The sequence below is a fragment of the Mesoplodon densirostris genome, chromosome 2, assembly GCF_025265405.1.
Source record: "Mesoplodon densirostris isolate mMesDen1 chromosome 2, mMesDen1 primary haplotype, whole genome shotgun sequence".
NCBI lineage: Eukaryota > Metazoa > Chordata > Mammalia > Artiodactyla > Ziphiidae > Mesoplodon > Mesoplodon densirostris.
The window spans coordinates 119568678-119586847 of NC_082662.1; the positions used below are offsets into that span (position 1 = coordinate 119568678).

General features: G+C 39.4%; 1 protein-coding gene across 1 annotated transcript in view; it reads right to left on the reverse strand.

Moving 5' to 3' along the window:
* The window catches only part of SLAMF6 (SLAM family member 6), a 28342-nt gene extending 12468 nt beyond the window's left edge, over nucleotides 1–15874 (reverse strand). Inside the window, exon 1 of the mRNA XM_060088334.1 lies at nucleotides 15772–15874. Coding sequence (XP_059944317.1) covers nucleotides 15772–15874 — 103 coding nt within the window. The remainder of the gene's footprint in view (nucleotides 1–15771) is intronic.
* Between the last annotated feature and the right edge of the window lie 2296 nt (nucleotides 15875–18170).

Genomic DNA, 18170 nt, shown 5'->3' on the forward strand with positions numbered 1-18170 from the left:
ATATATAAGGCAGGATCTTGAGTAAGACAAGTGAAAATGAAAATACAACATACCAAAACTTACAGGGTGCAGCGAACACAGTGCTCAGAGGGAAAATTTTTTCTTTGAAAAGATCAGGAAGATTGACATACTTTTAGCTAGATTAATTGAGAGAACAATAGACAAGGCTCAAATTACTAAAATTAGAAATGAAAGAGTGGACATTATTGCAGATCTTATAGAAATAAAAACGATTATAAGAGAATATTATGAATAACTGTATGGCAACAAATTAGATAGCTTAGATGAAGTAGACAAATTTCTATAAACAAACAGATTACCAAGACTGACTTAAGAAGAAATAAAAAAATCTAAGAGGACCTTTAACAAGTAAAGAGATTGAATCAGTAATCAAAAACCTTCTGGCAAAGAAAAGTCCAGGACCAGATGGTTTCACTGGTGAATGCTACCAAGTATTTAAAGAATAATTAACGTCAATACTTCTCAAACACTTCCCCAAAAAAGAGAAGAAAACACTTTCTAATTCATCCTATGAGGCCAGCATTACCTTTACCAAAGCCAAAGATATCATACACACACACACATGCACACACGCACAAACTATGGACCACTATCCCTTATAAGCATTGATGTAAAAACCCTCAACAAAATATTAACAAACTGAATCCAGCTACATATTAAAAGGATTATACACCACGACTAATTGGAATTTATTTCAGGAATGTAAGAGTGATTCAACATATGAAAATCAATCAATGAAATATACTACATTAATAGAATTAAGGAAAAAAGACACATGATCATCTCAATTAATACAGAAAAAGCATTTAACAAAATCCAACACTGTTTCACACATAAGAATCTAAGAATAGAAGGGACATTCCTCACCTTGATAAAAGGCATTTGAGAAACCCACATCTAACATTCTATTCAAGAATGGAAGGGACTTCCCTGGTGGCGCAGTGGTTAAGAATCCACCTGCCATTGCAGGGTACACGGGTTTGATCCCTGATCTCAGAAGATCCCAAATGCCGTGGAAAACAAAGCCCATGCACCACAACTACTGAGCCTGTGTTCTAGAGCCCGTGAGCCACAACTACTGAGCCCGTGTGCCACAACTACTGAAGCCTGCATGCCTAGAGCTTGTGCTCCACAACAAGAGAAGCCACTACAATGAGAAGCCTGCCTACTGCAATGAAGAGTAACCCCAGCTCACTGCAACTAGAAAGAACCCACCCACAAAAACAAAGACCCAATGCAGCCCAAAATAAATAAATAAATAAATAGATTTTTTTTTTTTTTTTTTTAATGAAAGATGGAAAGCCTTCCACGTAAGGCCAGGAACAAGATAACAATGCCTACTTCCATCACTTCTATTTAATATTGTACTGGAAGTTCTAGTTACAGCAATTAGACAAGAAAAAGAATAAAAGGTATCTTAATTGGAAAGGAAGAAGTGAAACTATTCCTATTCACAGATGACATGACCTTATATATAGAAAATCCTAAAGAGTCCACAAAAATAGATTGGTTCAAAACAGTGGAGTAGAAGGACATGGTCTCACCTCCTCTTGCGAGAGCACCAAAATCACAACTAACTGCTGAACAGCATTGACAGGAAGACACTGGAACCCACCAAAAAAAAAAATCCCATATCCAAAGACAAAGGAGAAGCTGCACTGAGACAGTGGGAAGGGCACAATCATGATAAAATCAAATCCCATACCTGCCAGTTGGGCAATCCACAAACTGGAGAACAATTATACCACAGAAGTTCTCCCACTGGAGTGAAGGTTCTGAGCCCAATGTCAGACTTCCAAACCTAGGGGTCTGTCAGTGGGACTAGGAATCCCCAGGGAATCTGACTTTGTGAAGGTCAGCGGGATTTGATTACAGGACTTCCAAAGGACTGGGGGAAACAGAGACTCCACTCTTGGAGGTCACACACAAAGTCTTGTGTGCATGAGGACCTGGCTAAAAGAGCAGTGACCCCATAGGAGACTGAACCAAACCTACCTGCTAGTGTTGTAGGGTCTCCTGCAGAGACGGGGGCAGCTGTGGCTCACTACAGGGACAAGGTCACTGGCAGCAGCAGTTCTGGGAAGTACCCACTGGTGTGAGCCCTCCCAGAGGCCACCACTAGCCCCACCATATAGCCTGTAGGCTCCAGTGCTGGGTCACATAAGGCCAAACAACTAACAGGGAGGGTAAACACAGCCCCACCCATCAACAGACAAATGGATTAAAGTTTTACTGAGCACAGGCTCTGCCCACCAGAGCAAGACCCAGTTCTACCCACCTCCAGTCCCTCCTATCAGGAAGCTTGCACAAACCTCTTGGATAGTCTCATCCATCAGAAGGCAGACAGCAGAAGCAAGAAGCAATCCTACAGCTTGCAGAACAAAAACCATAGTCACAGAAAGATAGACAAAATGAAAAGGCAGAGGACTATGTCCCAGATGAAGGAACAAGATAAAATCCCAGAAAAACAAGATGAAGTGGAGCTAGGCAACCTCCCAGAAAAAGAATTCAAAATAATGATAGTGAAGATGATCAAGGATCCTGGAAAAAGAATGGAGGCAAAGATTGAGAAGATGCAAGAAATGTTTAACAAAGACCAAGAAGAACTAAAGAACAGAGATGAACAATACAACAACTGAAGTGTAAACTACACTAGAAGGAATCAACAGAAGAATAACTGAGGCAGAAGAACTATCATTATTCTGAATTCTTTTTCAGGTAGACTACCTATTTCCTCTTCACTTGTTTGGTCTGGTGGTTTTTACCTTGCTCCTTCATCTTCTGTGTGTTTCTCTGTCTTCTCATTTTGCTTCACTTACTGTGTTTGGGGTCTCCTTTTCACAGGCTGCAAGTTCGTAGTTCCTGTTGTTTTTGGTGTCTGCCCCCAGTGGCTAAGGTTGGTTCAGTGGGTTGTGTAGGCTTCCTGGTGGAGGGGACTAGTGCCTGTGTTCTGGTGGATGAGGCTGGATCCTGTCTTTCTGGTGGGCAGGTCCACATCTGGTAGTGTGCTTTGGCGTGTCTGTGGCCTTATTATGATTTTAGGCAGCCTCTGTCCTAATGGATTGGGTTGTGTTCCTGTCTTGCTAGTTGTTTGGCATAGGGTGTCCAGCACTGTATCTTGCTTGTCATTGAGTGGAGCTGGGTCTTAGTGTCGAGATGGAGATCTCTGGGAGAGCTTTTGCCATTTGATATTACATGGAGCTGGGAGGTCTCTGGTGGACCAATGTCCTGAACTCAGCTCTCCCACCTCAGAGGCACAGGCCTGACACATGGCCAGAGCACCAAGACCCTGCCAGCCACATGGCTCTGAAGAAAAGGGCAAAGAAAGAAAGAAAGAAAAAATAAATAAATAAAATAAAAGTTATTAAAATTAAAAATAATTATTAAAAATAAAAAAGTAAAGAAAAAAAAGAAAGAAAGAAAGAAGAGAGCAACCAAAACAAAAAACAAATCCACCAATGATAACAAGTGCTAAAAATTATACTACAAAACAACAACAACAACAAAATAACAGACAGACAGAACCCTAGGACAAATGGTAAAAGCAAAACTATACAGCCGAAGTCACACAAAGAAGCATACACATATGTATTCACAAAAAGAGAAAAAGGAAAAAATCTATCTATCTATCTATCTATCTATAAAAGGAGGAAGAGAGCAACCAAATCAATAAACAAATCTTCCAATGATAATAAACTCTAAATACTAAACTAAGATAAACACAAAGCCAGGATCAAATTAGACGCAGAAAGTAAACCCCAAATCTACAGTTGCTCCCCAAATCCACTGCCTCAATTTGGGGATGATTTATTGTCTACTCAGGTATTCCACAGATGCAGGGTACATCAAGTTGACTGTGGAGATATAATCCACTGCTCCTGAGGCTGCTGGAAGAAATTTCCCTTTCTCTTCTTTGTTCGCACAGCTCCTAGGGTTCAGCTTTGGATTTGGCCCCGCCTCTGTGTGTAGGTCACATGAGGGCGTCTGTTCTTTGCTCAGACAGGATAGGGTTACAGTAGCAGCTGATTAGGGGGCTCTGGCTCACCCAGGCCAGGGGGAGGGAGGGGTACGGAATGCCAGGTGAGCCTGTGGCAACAGAGGCCACTGTGACGTTGCAACAGCCTGAGACATGCTGTGTGTTCTTCTGGGGAACTTGTCCCTGGATCACGGGACCCTGGCTGTGGCGGGCTGCACAGACTCCCGGGAAGGGAGGTGTGGATAGTGACCTGCTTGCACACAGGCTTCTTGGTGGCTGCAGCAGCAGCCTTAGCATCTCATGCCTGTCTCTGGTGTCTGTGTTGATAGCTCGCACCTGTCTCTGGAGCTCGTTTAGGCGGTGCTGTGAATCCCCTCTCCTCATGTACCACTAAACAATGGTCTCTTGCTTCTTAGTCAGGTCCAGACATTTTCCCAGACTCCTTCCCTGCTAGCTGTGGGGCACTAGCCCCCTTCAGGCTGTGTTCATGCAGCCAACCCCAGTCCTCTCCCTGGGACTTGACCTCCAAAGCCCGAACCTCAGCTCCCAGTCTCCACCCACCCAGGCTGGTGAGTGCTGGTCGGCACCGATTCTGTGTGGGAATCTCTCCACTTTGCCCTCCACACCCCTATTGCTGCACTCTCCTCCATGGCTCTGAAGCTTCCCCCCACCCATCCCCCATCTCCACCAGTGAAGGAGCTTCCTAGTGTGTGGAAACTTTTCCTCCTTCACAGCTCCCTCGCAGAGGTGCAGGTCCCTTCCCTATTCTTTTATCTCTGTTTTTTCTTTTTTCTTTTGCCCTACCCAGGTACGTGAGGAGTTTCTTGCCTTTTGGGAAGTCTGAGGTCTTCTGCCAGCATTCAGTAGGTGTTTTGTAGGAGTTGTTCCACATATAGATGTATTTCTGATGTATTTGTGGGGAGGAAGGTGATCTCCATGTCTTACTCCTCAACCATCTTGAAGGTCTCTCTGGCATGATATATTTAAAATGATGGAAGGGAAGAACCTGCAACCAAGAATACTCTACCCAGCAAGACTCTCATTCAGATTTGAACGAGAAGTCAAAACCTTTACAGACAAGCAAAAGCTAAGAGAATTCAGCACCACCAGACCAGCCTTGCAACAAATGTTAAAGAAATTCCTCTACACAGGAAAGAGACTAGCAACTTACAAACAAAGAAACAAACAAAAACAATAACTACAAAAAAACCTTGCACATATATAGACTGATATATCAAAACCTCATGGGAACAGCAAACCCAAAAACTGCAACAGATACCCACACACAAAAGAAAAAGCAACCCAAACACAACACTAAATACAGTCATCAAATCACAAGAGAAAAGAACAAAAGAGGAAGGGAAGAAAAAATACCAACAAAAACAAACCCAAAACAACTAAGAAAATGGCAATACGAATGCACATATTGATAATTATTTAAATGTAAATGCATTAAATGTGCCAACCAAAAGACATAGACTGGCTGAGTGGATACAAAAACAAGACTTGTATATATGCTGTCTACAAGGGACCCACCTCAGACCTAGGAACACATACAGACTGAAAGTGAGGGGATGGAAGAAGTTATTCCATGCTAATGGAAACCAAAATAAAGCTGGAGTAGCAATACTTATATCAGAAAAAATAGACTTTAAAATAAAGACTGTTATAAGAGATAAAGAAGGACACTACATAATGACCAAGGGATCAGTCCAAGAAGAAGATATAACAATTGTAAATATATATGCACCCAACATAGGAGCACCTCAATATATAAGGCAAGTACTAACAGCCATAAAGGGAGAAATCAACAGTAACATGATAATAATGGGGGACTTTAACACCCCACTTTCATCAATGAACAGATCATCCAGACAGAAAATCAATAAGGAAATGCAGGCCTTAAATGACACATTAGACCAAATGGACTTAATTTATATTTATAGAGCATTCCATCCAAAAGCAGCAGAATAAATATTCTTCTCAAGTGTACATGGAACATTCTCCAGGATTGACCACATGCTGGGCCACAAGGCAAGCCTCAGTAAATTTAAGAAAATTGAAATCATATTAAACATCTTTTCTGATCACAACATTATGAGATTAAAAATAAACCACAGGAAAAAAACTATAAAAAACACAAACATGTGGAGGCTAAAAAATATGCTACTAAAGAAAAAACGGATCATTAAAGAAATTAAAGAGGAAATTAAAAAATACCTAGAGACAAATGAAAATGAAAGCACAATGATTCAAAACCTATGGGATGCCTCAAAAGCAGTTTTAAAAGGGGAGTTTATAGCAATACAATCTTACCTCAGGAAACAATAAAAATCTCAAATGAACAACCTAACCTTACACCTAAAGCTATTAGAGAAAGAAGAAGAATAACAACAACAACCCCTCCCCAAAGTTAGTAGGAGGAAAGAAATCATAAAGATCAGAGCTGAAATAAATCAAATAGAGACAAGGAAAACAGGAGCAAAGATCAATGAAACTAAAAGCTGGTTCTTTGAAAAGATAAACATAATTGATAACGTTTAGCCAGGCTCATCAAGAAGAAAAGGGAGAGGATTCAAACCAATAATATTAGAAATGAAGGGCTTCCCTGGTGGCGCAGTGGTTGAGAGTCCACCTGCCAATGCAGGGGACATGGTTTCGTGCCCCGGTCTGGGAGGACCCCACATGCCGTGGAGTGGCTGGGCCCGTGAGCCATGGCCACTGAGCCTGTGCATCCGGAGCCTGTGCTCCACAACGGGAGAGGCCACAACAGTGAGAGGCCCGCATACCACACACACACACACAAAAAAATAATAATATTGGAAATGAAAAGGAGGAGTTACAAATGACACCACAGAAATACAAAGGATCATAAGAGACTACTACAAGCAACTGTATGCCAATAAAATGGACAACATGGAAGAAATGGACAAATTCTTAGAAAGATATAGTCACCCAAGAATGAACCAGGAAGAAATAGAAAATATGACAGACCAATCACAAGTACTGAAATGGAAACTGTGATTAAAATACTCCCAAAGAACAAAAGTCCAGGACCTGATGGCTTCACAGGTGAATTCTATCAAACATTGAGGGAAGAACTCACACCTATCCTTCTGAAACTGTTCCGAAAAATTGCAGAGGAAGGAAAATTCCCAAACTCATTCTATGAGGCCACCATCACCCTGACACAAGACAAAGATACCAGAAGAAAGGAAAATTACAGGCCAATATCACTGATGAACATAGACTCAAAAATCCTCAATAAAATACTAGCAATCTGAATCCAACAGTACATTAAAAGGATCATACACCATGATCAAGTGGGATTTATCCCAGGAATGCAAGGATTTTTCAATATCCACAAATCAACCAGTGTGATACATCACATCAACAAATTGAAGAAAAAAAAAACATGTGATCATCTCAATAGATGCAGAAAAATCTTTTGACAAATTCAGCACCATTTATGATAAAAATTCCCCAGAAAGTAGGCAAAGAGGGAACATACCACAACATAATAAAGGCCATATATGACAAAACTATAGCTAACATCATACTCAATGGTGAAAAGCTGAAAGCATTTCCTCTAAGATCAGGAAAAAGACAAGGATGTCCACTCTCACCACTTTCATTCAGCATAGTTTTGGAAGTCCTAGCCATGGCAATCAGAGAAGAAAAAGAAATAAAACGAATTCAAATTGGCAAAGAAGAAGTAAAACTGTCTCTGTCTGCAGATGACATGATAATATACATAGAGAATTGTAAATATGTTACCAGAAAACTACTAGAGATAATCAATGAATTCTGTAAAGTTGCACAATGTAAAATTAATACACAGAAACTTGTTGCATTTCTATATACTAACAATGAAATTCAGAAAGAGGAACTTAAGAAACAATCCCATTTACCACCACATGAAAAAGAATAAAATACCTGGGAATATACCTACTTAAGGAGAGAAAAGACCTGTACTATGAAAACTGTAAGATACTGATGAAAGAAATCGAAGATGACACAAACAGATGGAAAGATATACCATGTTCTTGAATTGGAAGAATCAGTACTGTTAAAATGAAAATACTACCCAAGGCAATCTACAGATTCAATGGAATTCCTATCAAATTACCAATGGCAAGTTTCACAGAACTGGAACAAAGAAAATCTTAATTTGTATGGAAACACAAAAGACCCCAAATATCCAAAACAATCTTGAGAAAGAAAAATGGAGCTGGAAGAATCAGGCTCTTTGACTTCAGACTATACTACAAAGCTACAGTCATCAAAAGAGTATGCTGCTGGCACAAAAATAGAAATACAGATCAATGGAACAGGATGGAAAGCCCAGAAATAAACCCACACGCCTATGGTCAATTAGTCTATGACAAAGGAGGCAAGACTACACAATGGTGGAAAGACAGTCTCTTCAACAAATGGTGTTGGGAAAACTGGACAGCTACATGTGAAAAAATGAAATCAGATCATTCTTTAACACTATACACAAAAATAAACTCAAAATAGATTAAAGACCTAACCTATAAAACTCCTAGAGGAAAACATAGGCAGAACACTCTCTGACATAAATCGCAGCAATATCTTTTTTGATCCATCTCTCAGAATAATGGAAATAAAAACAAAAATAAATGAATGGGACCTAATTAAACTTAAAAGATTTTGCACAGCAAAGGGAACCATAAACAAAATGAAAAGACAACCCACAGATTGGGAGAAAATATTCACAAATGATGTGACCAACAAGGGATTAGCCTCCAAAATTTACAAACAGCTCATGAGGCTTAATATCATCAAAACAAACAACCCAATTAAAAAAATGGGCAGAAGACCTAAACAGACATTTCTCCAAAGAAGACAGACAGATGGCCAACAGGCACCTGAAAAGATGCTCAACATCACTAATTATTAGAGAAATGCAAATCAAAACTACAATGAGATATCACCTCATACCAGTCAAAATGGCTATCATCAAAAAATCCACGAACAATAAATGCTGGAGAGGGTTTGTAGAGAAGGGAACCCTCTTACACTGTTGCTGGGAATGTAAATTGATACAGCCACTATAAAGAACAGTATGGAAGTTCCTTTAAAAACTAAAAATACAGCTACCATATGACACTGCAATCCCACTCCTGGGCATATATCCAGAGAAAAACATGGTCTGAAAGGATACATGCACCCCAATGTTCATTGAGGCACTGCTTACAATAGCTAAGACATGGAAGAAACCTAAATATCCATCAACAGAGCAATGGATAAAGAAGATGTGGTATATGTATATATGATGGAATATTACTCAGCCATTAAAAAGAATGAAATAATGCCATTTGCAGCAAAATGGATGGACCTAGAGATTGTCATACAGAGTGAAGTAAGACAGACAGAGGAAGAAAAATATTGTATGATATCCCTTATATGCAGAATCTAAAAAGAAATGATACAAATGAACTTATTTACAAAACAGAAACAGACTCACAGACTTAGAGAATGAACTTATGGTTACTGGGGGGAAGGATTGGGGAAAGGGATAGTCAGGGAGTTTGGGATTGACATGTTCACACTGCTATATTTAAAATGGATAACCAACAAGGACCTACTGTATTACACAGGGAACTCTGCTCAATGTTATGTGGCAGCCTGGATGGGAGGGGAGTTTGGTTGAGAATGGTTACATGTATATGTATGGATGACTGAGTCCATTTGCTGTGCACCTGAACCTATCACAACACTGTTAATCAGCTACACTCCAATATAAAATAAAAAGTAAAAAAAAAATCCACAAAAAACTATCAGAGCTAATACATGAATTAAGCAAAGTTGTAGCATAGAAGATCAATTTACAAAACTTTACAATTACAACACATATTTTTAAAATTGTAAATTTACAATTGTATATTTTTAATTTGTATTTTACAAATACACATTGTATTTTGTGTATTTGTACACAAATCTGAAAAGAACAATCTGAAAAGGAAATTAGGAGAACAATTCCATATATAATAACATCCAAAATAATTAAATATCTATGAATAATTTAGCCAAGGAGATTCAAGACTTATACACTGAAAACTATGAAACATTTTGAAAGAAATTAAAGAATACCTAAATAAATGGAAAGACATCCTATGTTCATGGATTGTAGGATTTAAGATTAAGTATTTGGCAATACTACCCAAAGCAAGTTACAGATTCAGTTCAATCTGTATCAAAATTCCAATGACTTTTGTGACTTTTTTTTCATAAATAGAAAAGCCATTCTTCAAATTCATATGGAATTGTAAGGGACCCCAACTAGCCAAAACTATATTGAAAAATAAAAACAAATTGGAGAACTCGCGCTTCCCACTTTAAAAATTTTCACAGCTACATTAATCACATGCCAGTGCATTGCTGCTATCAGGATAGACATATAGATGTCTATATGGAATTGAATTGAGAGTCCATAAATAAACCCATACATTTATGGACAATTAATTTTTGACAAGAATGCCAAGATCGTTCAATGGGGAAAGAATGGTTGCTTCAACAAATAGTGCTGGGAAAACCGGATGTCTATAAACAAAAGAATGAAGTTGAACACCTACCTCACACCTATACAAAAATCAACTCAAAATGTTTCAATGACCTAAATATGAAAGCAAAACATTATGAAACTCTTAGAAGAAAACATAGGGGTAAATTTACATGATCTTGGACTTGGCAATGAATTCTTAGATATGACAACAAAAGTGTGAGCAGGAGAAGAAAAAATAGTTAAATTAGACTTCATCAAAATTAAAAACTTTTGTGCATCAAAGAACATTATCAAGTAATGAAAAGAAAACTTACAGAATAGGAGAAAATATTTATTAATCATATATCTGATAAGGGTCTAATATTCAATGTAGTTAAAGAGCTCTTATAGCTCAAAAAAAAAAGACAAATAATCCAATCAAAAAGGGACAAAGGACTTGAATAGACATTTCTCCAGAGAAAATATACAAACGGCCTATAAGCACATGAAAAGGTGCTCAATATCATTTTTTGTTAGGGAAATGCAAATCAAAACCACAAGACACTTTACATGTACTAAGATGGTGATTAATAATAATAACAACAATAATAATAGTAAATAATTGGAAAATAAGTTTTGGTAAGGATTTGGAGAAATTAGAACCCTTATACATTGCTGGTGGGATTGTAAACTGGTATAGCCACTGTGGAAAAACTATTTAGTGATCCCTCAAAAAATTAAGTACAACATTACCATATGATCCAGCAATTTCATTCCTGGGTATATACTCAGAAGAATTGAAAACAATACTTGTACAAAAGTCTTCATAATAGCACTATTTGCAAAAGCCAAAAGGTGGAAACAACACAAATGTCCATCAGTAGATGAGTGGATAAATAAATATGGTACACACATACAATGGAATATTATTCAGCAATGAAGAGGAATGAAGTACTGATACGTGATACAATATGAATAAACATTGAAAACATTGTACTAAGTGAAAGAAGTCAGACATAAAAAGTCACATGTTGCATGACTTCATTTATATGAAATATTCAAAATAGGTAAATCCATTGAGCCAGAAATCAGATTGGTGTTTGAAGAGGGATAGGGGGAAGGAGAAATGAGAAGTGATTGCTTAATGGGTACAAGGTTTTCTTTTGGGGTGACTAAATGTTTTGCCGCAATAGAAGTGGTGGTAGCCCAACATTGTGAATTTACTAAATGTCACTAAATTGTACATTTTAATATTATTATTTTGTTTTGTGAATTTCACCTTAATGAAAAAAAGAAAGACAAAAATTTTGTGTGCACATGGAGACACAACTAAGGCTAGATCTGTAGTGGGAGGCTGAAAACTGGGAGGTGTGAAAGGCTGGCAGTCCAGTGGGCACAGACCACAGATTCTGAGAGGTGGAAAGACACAGTTGTCCTTGAGGATAGTGACAAAATATAAACAACTCTCTGCCTGTGGTGAGCAACAATAAACATTTGAAGTTGTGGATGGTTAGTAAGAAGTAGATAATGCTGCTCAGGGGAAAGGGAGTCATTGGATTACAATCTCTTAGAAGAAGAGCCTGTAAGTTTTTGACTCAAAACATCAGAATCATTTGGTTGGCCCATGTGTATTGGCTGTACATATATTTACTACCACTGTTCTCTCTTCAGCATCAGAATACCTGTATCTGCTTCTTGCAAACACACTTGAAGAATTTGTTCTTATTTCTCCATCCCTCCAACCCCACTGTGACTAAAGTCTCATGAGTGTGGTTCATGAAGCAGCATTGAGGTTGCCTGGGAGCTTGTTATAAATGCAGAATCTTAGTCTCCATTCCAGAATCAGCATTATAATAAGATTCCCTAATAATTTGTATGCACATTGACATTTGATAAGTAAGTTCCCACCTATAAAGAATAAAACAGAGAAGCAAATGAGATTCATTTTCTCCAGGGCATGATAATGTCTGATTTCAGTTATACCAATTGGGATTATTTCTTAACATGGTTTATCTTTTCAGATACATTTCTTAAAAGGAGCAAGTTATGGTATCCAGCCCCTTGAAAGAATGTAGGCTGGCATGAGTGATCTTCCTTCATGCTTGTTTTCAAGATTGATTTTATTTGTGCCATACTCTTGTCACAGTAGTTTTCTTTCCCTTCCTTAATCACTCCAAACTCTTCCCTGTACCAGGGCCTTCGCATATGTAAATCCCACTGCTTTGAATGCTTCTTCATTAGACTCCTCCCCTGTTTGACTTCTCATACTCTTTAAATATCAGAGGAGATGCTACCTTTCCAGAAAATCCATTCCACATCACCTCATCCAACGCAGATCCTCTTGTTTTTCTCTCCAGTGGTACTGAAACCAAGAAGGACACTGTGGGGACTCCTGGGCATGGAAGGCTTTATGTCCCCCATTTCTTGTTTGTAGGGAATAGACTCCAGCCTCCATGACCTTCCCTGAGTTCCAAAGGGCAGATTGTAACAGTTGCTAATCAAGGAAGAGAGGGGATACAGAGATGAGAGAGGAGCAGCCAAGAAACAATAGTACAGCCTTGGGACAGGGTCCTGGTTCTGCCTCAAGGGTTAAACAACAATATCTTTGAGCTCTTCTACAGAACTAAAACCCCCCAAATGGAAGATATCAGCATTCTTCATTCCAGATTTAAGGGACCAGAGAAGTTCTTCAAGAAGTCCACCCGAGGCCAGATTAAAGGAACCATAGAAACTCATCAGATTACCTGAGACCAAATTAAAGGAGTGCAGGTTCTGCACACACCCTAAACTTATCAGCAATCCCAACCTTGAACCATTGCTATAAAACTCCTCACCAGGGCTTCCCTGGTGACACAGTGGTTGGGAGTCCGCCTGCCAATGCAGGGGACACGGGTTCGTGCCCCAGTCCGGGAAGATCCCACATGCCGCGGAGCGGCTGGGCCCGTGAGCCATGGCCGCTGAGTCTGCACATCCGGAGCTTGTGCTCTGCGGCGGGAGAGGCCACAGCAGTGAGAGGCCCACATACTGCAAAAAAAACAAAAGCAAACAAACAAAAAACCCCAAAAACCTCCTCACCAAATTGTCCCAGGTTGGGACACACAGTTTTTGAGGACAGGAGCCTGCTGTGTCTCCCTTGTCTGGCAAAGCAATAAAGCTACACTTTTCTATTTCACCCAAAACTCTGTCTCTGAGATTCAATTCAGCACCAGTGTACAGAAGCCAAGTTTTCGGCATCAGTACCCTGCTTATTTTCTTCCTAGCATCACAGTTTATAATTGTATATACATTTATGTGAATACATAACTGTGTATAAACTAACTAGCAGAGTAAAGTGGTTATGAACACAGACTCTGGAGCCAGGCTCCCTGATTTCTAACCCTGGCGATCACTGCTTTCCTCCTGGGCCTCAGAACACCTGCAAAACACATTCAAGTATGTTTCTTTTCTGCACCATCCCCACTTCCCCCATAACAGTGTGACATTAAGCAAGTTACTTAAGTGTTGTATGCCTTCTTTCCTCTTCCTTAAAGTGAGGATAGTGTATATTTCATAGGGCCCTATGAGAAGTATTGATGGGAATGAGGAGAAGCAGGGGAATTTTAACCTGAGGACATTCAGAATATTTAATTCTAGAGATGGGTTCAATTTTGCAAGTAGGCAAAGACATGGGTCTCTGCTCCCACGCTGGGGAGTGGCTCTTGAATGTGTAAGTGAATTTTCCCTCTTTCTACATCTTATACATATTTCCCAAGTTTCTGTCCTCCTTACACTTTTCTCCTTAACTTCATTTATTACTTCTATGCTGTGACTTCTAAGCTTCCAGCCTCAGCTCTACCTCCAGTCCTAAATTTCCAGCTGCTTTCAGGAAATCTTCTCATGGATATCACACTAACATCTTAAAATTAATAGCTCCAAAATAGAAATCACCTTCTCTTCATGGCTGCTCCCTCATCCCCACAACTTTGTAACCTTCTTTGGCTACTCTGAAATTTCATCCCCCTCCCCAGTATTTCATATTTCCTTTCCCTGCTTGATTTATTTCATTCTTATCATTTATCACTATCAAATATAATATTTCACTTATTTATCTTGTTTATAGTTTGTCTCCCCTGCTAAAAATTTAACTCCATGAGAGCAGGAATTTTTGCCTCCTTTGTTCATGGTGTATCCCCAGGAACTAGAACAGTGCCAGGCATCCAGTAGGTGCTCAATGAATATTTATTGGACGACAGTGAATTCTCTTCCCCCCTAATTCCCATTGCCAGTTAATCTAGTTAATTCTACATCTATGATGATTTTTGCTTCTGTCCTTCTTTCTCTTGTGCAGCTACCATGTTTATTCAACTGTCACTGTTCCTCAAAAATATTGCAAGAGCTTGCCACCTACTGGCTAATGAAATTTGGGCAAATTATTTAAAAAGGGGATAATAATAGTATAGACTCATAGAACTGTCATAAGCCTTATGTATATGATGTATGTACAGCATATGACCCAGTTCCTGGAACAGTATGAGCCCTCAATGAATATTAACTATTTTTATCTGCTACCCTGGGCTAGTTCTGGGCTAGCTTTCCTGTTTTGTCTTCTGCCCCATCTTATACTTTGGCGCCAGTTGACCACTTGTGATTCTCCAAACCTGACATGAACCTTCATGCTTTCCATGGAATGGACAGCAGGGAATGAGAAGCAGGCAGGATCAGAGAATTCCTTTCTGTCTGCCAAATTAGGTACTGCTGGATTAGATAGCCCCTGATTTGCCTCAAAGGAAAAGAAAGCTGGAGAACGCTTTTTATCACAGTAAGCAAAAACTGAGAGGACTATTTCTGGTGTTTTAGTTGGGTTCAGAAATTTCAGCTAAGCTGAACCATAGAGTTTCAATATTTCCAATGAAGATCGTGAGGCTCAGGAGGAACGTGTAACCTACCTGTGATACCACAGTAAGTAAGAAGGCTTCTTTTCTTAACTTTAGGTCTCCTTATACCACAACATGCTGGTCATAAAATCATGCTTGTCTCATAAAATCACATTTCCCATGCCCCAGCAGATAATTCACTTAAATGAAAACACAGTTGAAGCTGTTAACTCTGAACCATCTCAGGCCATAAGCTTTTAGGTTGAGAGGCAATTTATCAGGCACCACTGTGAGCCCCACCAGATCCCTTGGCAGAAAGACAGACAGACACCTATAAATAGGTGATTTAGATTGAGCAAGCTGCACAAAACCAGGAGTGACTCATGACTACATGGGTCCGCTTCAGCATTTACCTGGGCCAAGGCAGAAGACAAGCGTGGACTGGAACAGCCAGATCATGCTCTTAGCAGTGGAGAATGGTGCTGGAGACCTCAAGGCAGGCAATGTTCTTGACATTCTCTCATAAACTGAAAGTGCTTCTACTGAAACTGCCTTCTTCCTCTCAGAGGCGTGGCAAGGCCTTCTTCCCACATACAAAGAGTCCCAGTTTTATTTTATTACTCTTTTTACTTCTTTTCTGAGCAAAGTGCAAAAATCTTGTGTGTGATGTGAATTGGAATTTTCACTATCTATACCCTTTTTTCTTTCTTTTTTATGGTAGTAAAACAACCTAAATTACATATTGTGGTTAGGCAACCTAAAATTTACTGGTTTTTTTTTTGAATTTTATTTTATTTTTATATATAGCAGGTTCTTATTAGTTATCCATTTTACACATATCAGTGTATATATGTTAATCCCACTCTCCCAATTCATCACACTCCCACCCCCAACCCCCTGCCACTTTCTCCCCTTGGTGTCCATATATTTGTTCCCTACAACTGTGCCTCTATTTCTGCCCTGTAAACCGGTTCATCTGTACCATTTTTCTAGGTTCCACATATATGCATTAATATACAATATTTGTTCTTCTCTTTCTGACTTACTTCACTCTGTATGACAGTCTCTAGATCCATACACGTCTCTACAAATGACCAAATTTCGTTCCTTTTTATGCCTGATTAATATTCCATTATATATATGTATCACATCTTCATTATCCATTCATCCATCAATGGACATTTAGGTTGCTTCCATGACCTGGCTATTGTAAATAAAGCTGCAATGAACATTGGGGTGCATGTGTCTTTTTGAATTATGGTTTTCTCTGGGTATATGCCCAGTAGTGGGATTGCTGGGTCATATGGTAATTCTATTTTTAGTTTTTTAAGGAACTTCCATACTGTTCTCCATAGTGGCTGTATCAATTTACATTCCCACCAAGACCGTAAGAGGATTCCCTTTTCTCCACACCCTCTCTGGCATATATTGTTTCTAGATTTTTGAATGATGATGGCCATTCTGACCGGTGTGAGGTGATACCACATTATAGCTTTTTTTTTTTTTTTCGGGTATGCGGGCCTCTCACTGATGTGGCCTCTCCCATTGTGGAGCACAGGCTCCGGACACGCAGGCTCAGTGGCCATGGCTCACGGGCCCAGCCGCTCCGCAGCATGTGGGATCTTCCCAGACTGGGGCATGAACCCGTGTCCCCTGCATCGGCAGGCGGACTCTTAACCACTGAGCCACCAGGGAAGCCCGCACATTATAGCTTTGATTTGCATTTCTCTAATGATTAATGATGTTGAGCATCCTTTCATGTGTTTGTTGGCAATCTGTATACCTTCTTTGGAGAAATGGCCATTCAGGTCTTCTGCCCATTTTTGGATTGGGTTGTTTGTTATTTTGATATTGAGCTGCATGAGCTGCTTGTATATTTTGGAGATTAATCCCTTGTCAGTTGTTTCATTTGCATATATTTTTTTCCAATTCTGAGGGTTGTCTTTTCGTCTTGTTCATGGTTTCCTTTGCTGTGCAAAAGCTTAAGTTTCATTAGGTCCCGTTTGTTTATTTTTGTTTTTATTTCCATTTCTCTAGGCGGTGGGTCAAAAAGGATCTTGCTGTGATTTATGTCAGAGTGTTCTGCCTATGTTTTCCTCTAAACCTTTGACAGTGTCTGGCCTGACATTTAGGTCTTTAATCCATTTTGAGTTTATTTTTGTGTATGGTGTTAGGGAGTGTTCTAATTTCATTCTTTTACATGTAACTGTCTGGTTTTCCCAGCACCACTTATTGAAGAGGCTCTCTTTTCTCCATTGTATATTCTTGCCTCATTTATCAAAGATAAAGTGACCATATGCAGCAGGCAGATTCTTAACCACTGTGCCACCAGGGAAGTCCCTGATAGTATCATTTGATGCACAAAAGTTTTTCGTTTTAATGAAGGCTGGTTTATTTGTTTTTTCTTTTGTTGCCTATGCTTTTGGTGTCATATTCAAGAAATCGTTGCCAAATCCAATGTAATGAAGATTTCTTTTTACATCTTTATTGGAGTATAATTGCTTTACAATGGTGTGTTAGTTTCTGCTTTATAACAAAGTGAATCAGTTATACATATAGATATGTTCCCATATCTCCTCTCACTTGCGTCTCCCTCCCTCCCACCCTTCCTATCCCATCCATCCAGGTGGTCACAAAGCACCGAGCTGATCTCCCTGTGCTATGTGGCTGCTTCCCACTAGCTATCTATTTTACGTTTGGTAGTGTATATATGTCCATGCCACTCTCTCACTCTGTCACAGCTTACCCTTCCCCCTCCCCATATCCTCAAGTCCATTCTCTAGTAGGTCTGTGTCTTTATTCCCGTCTTACC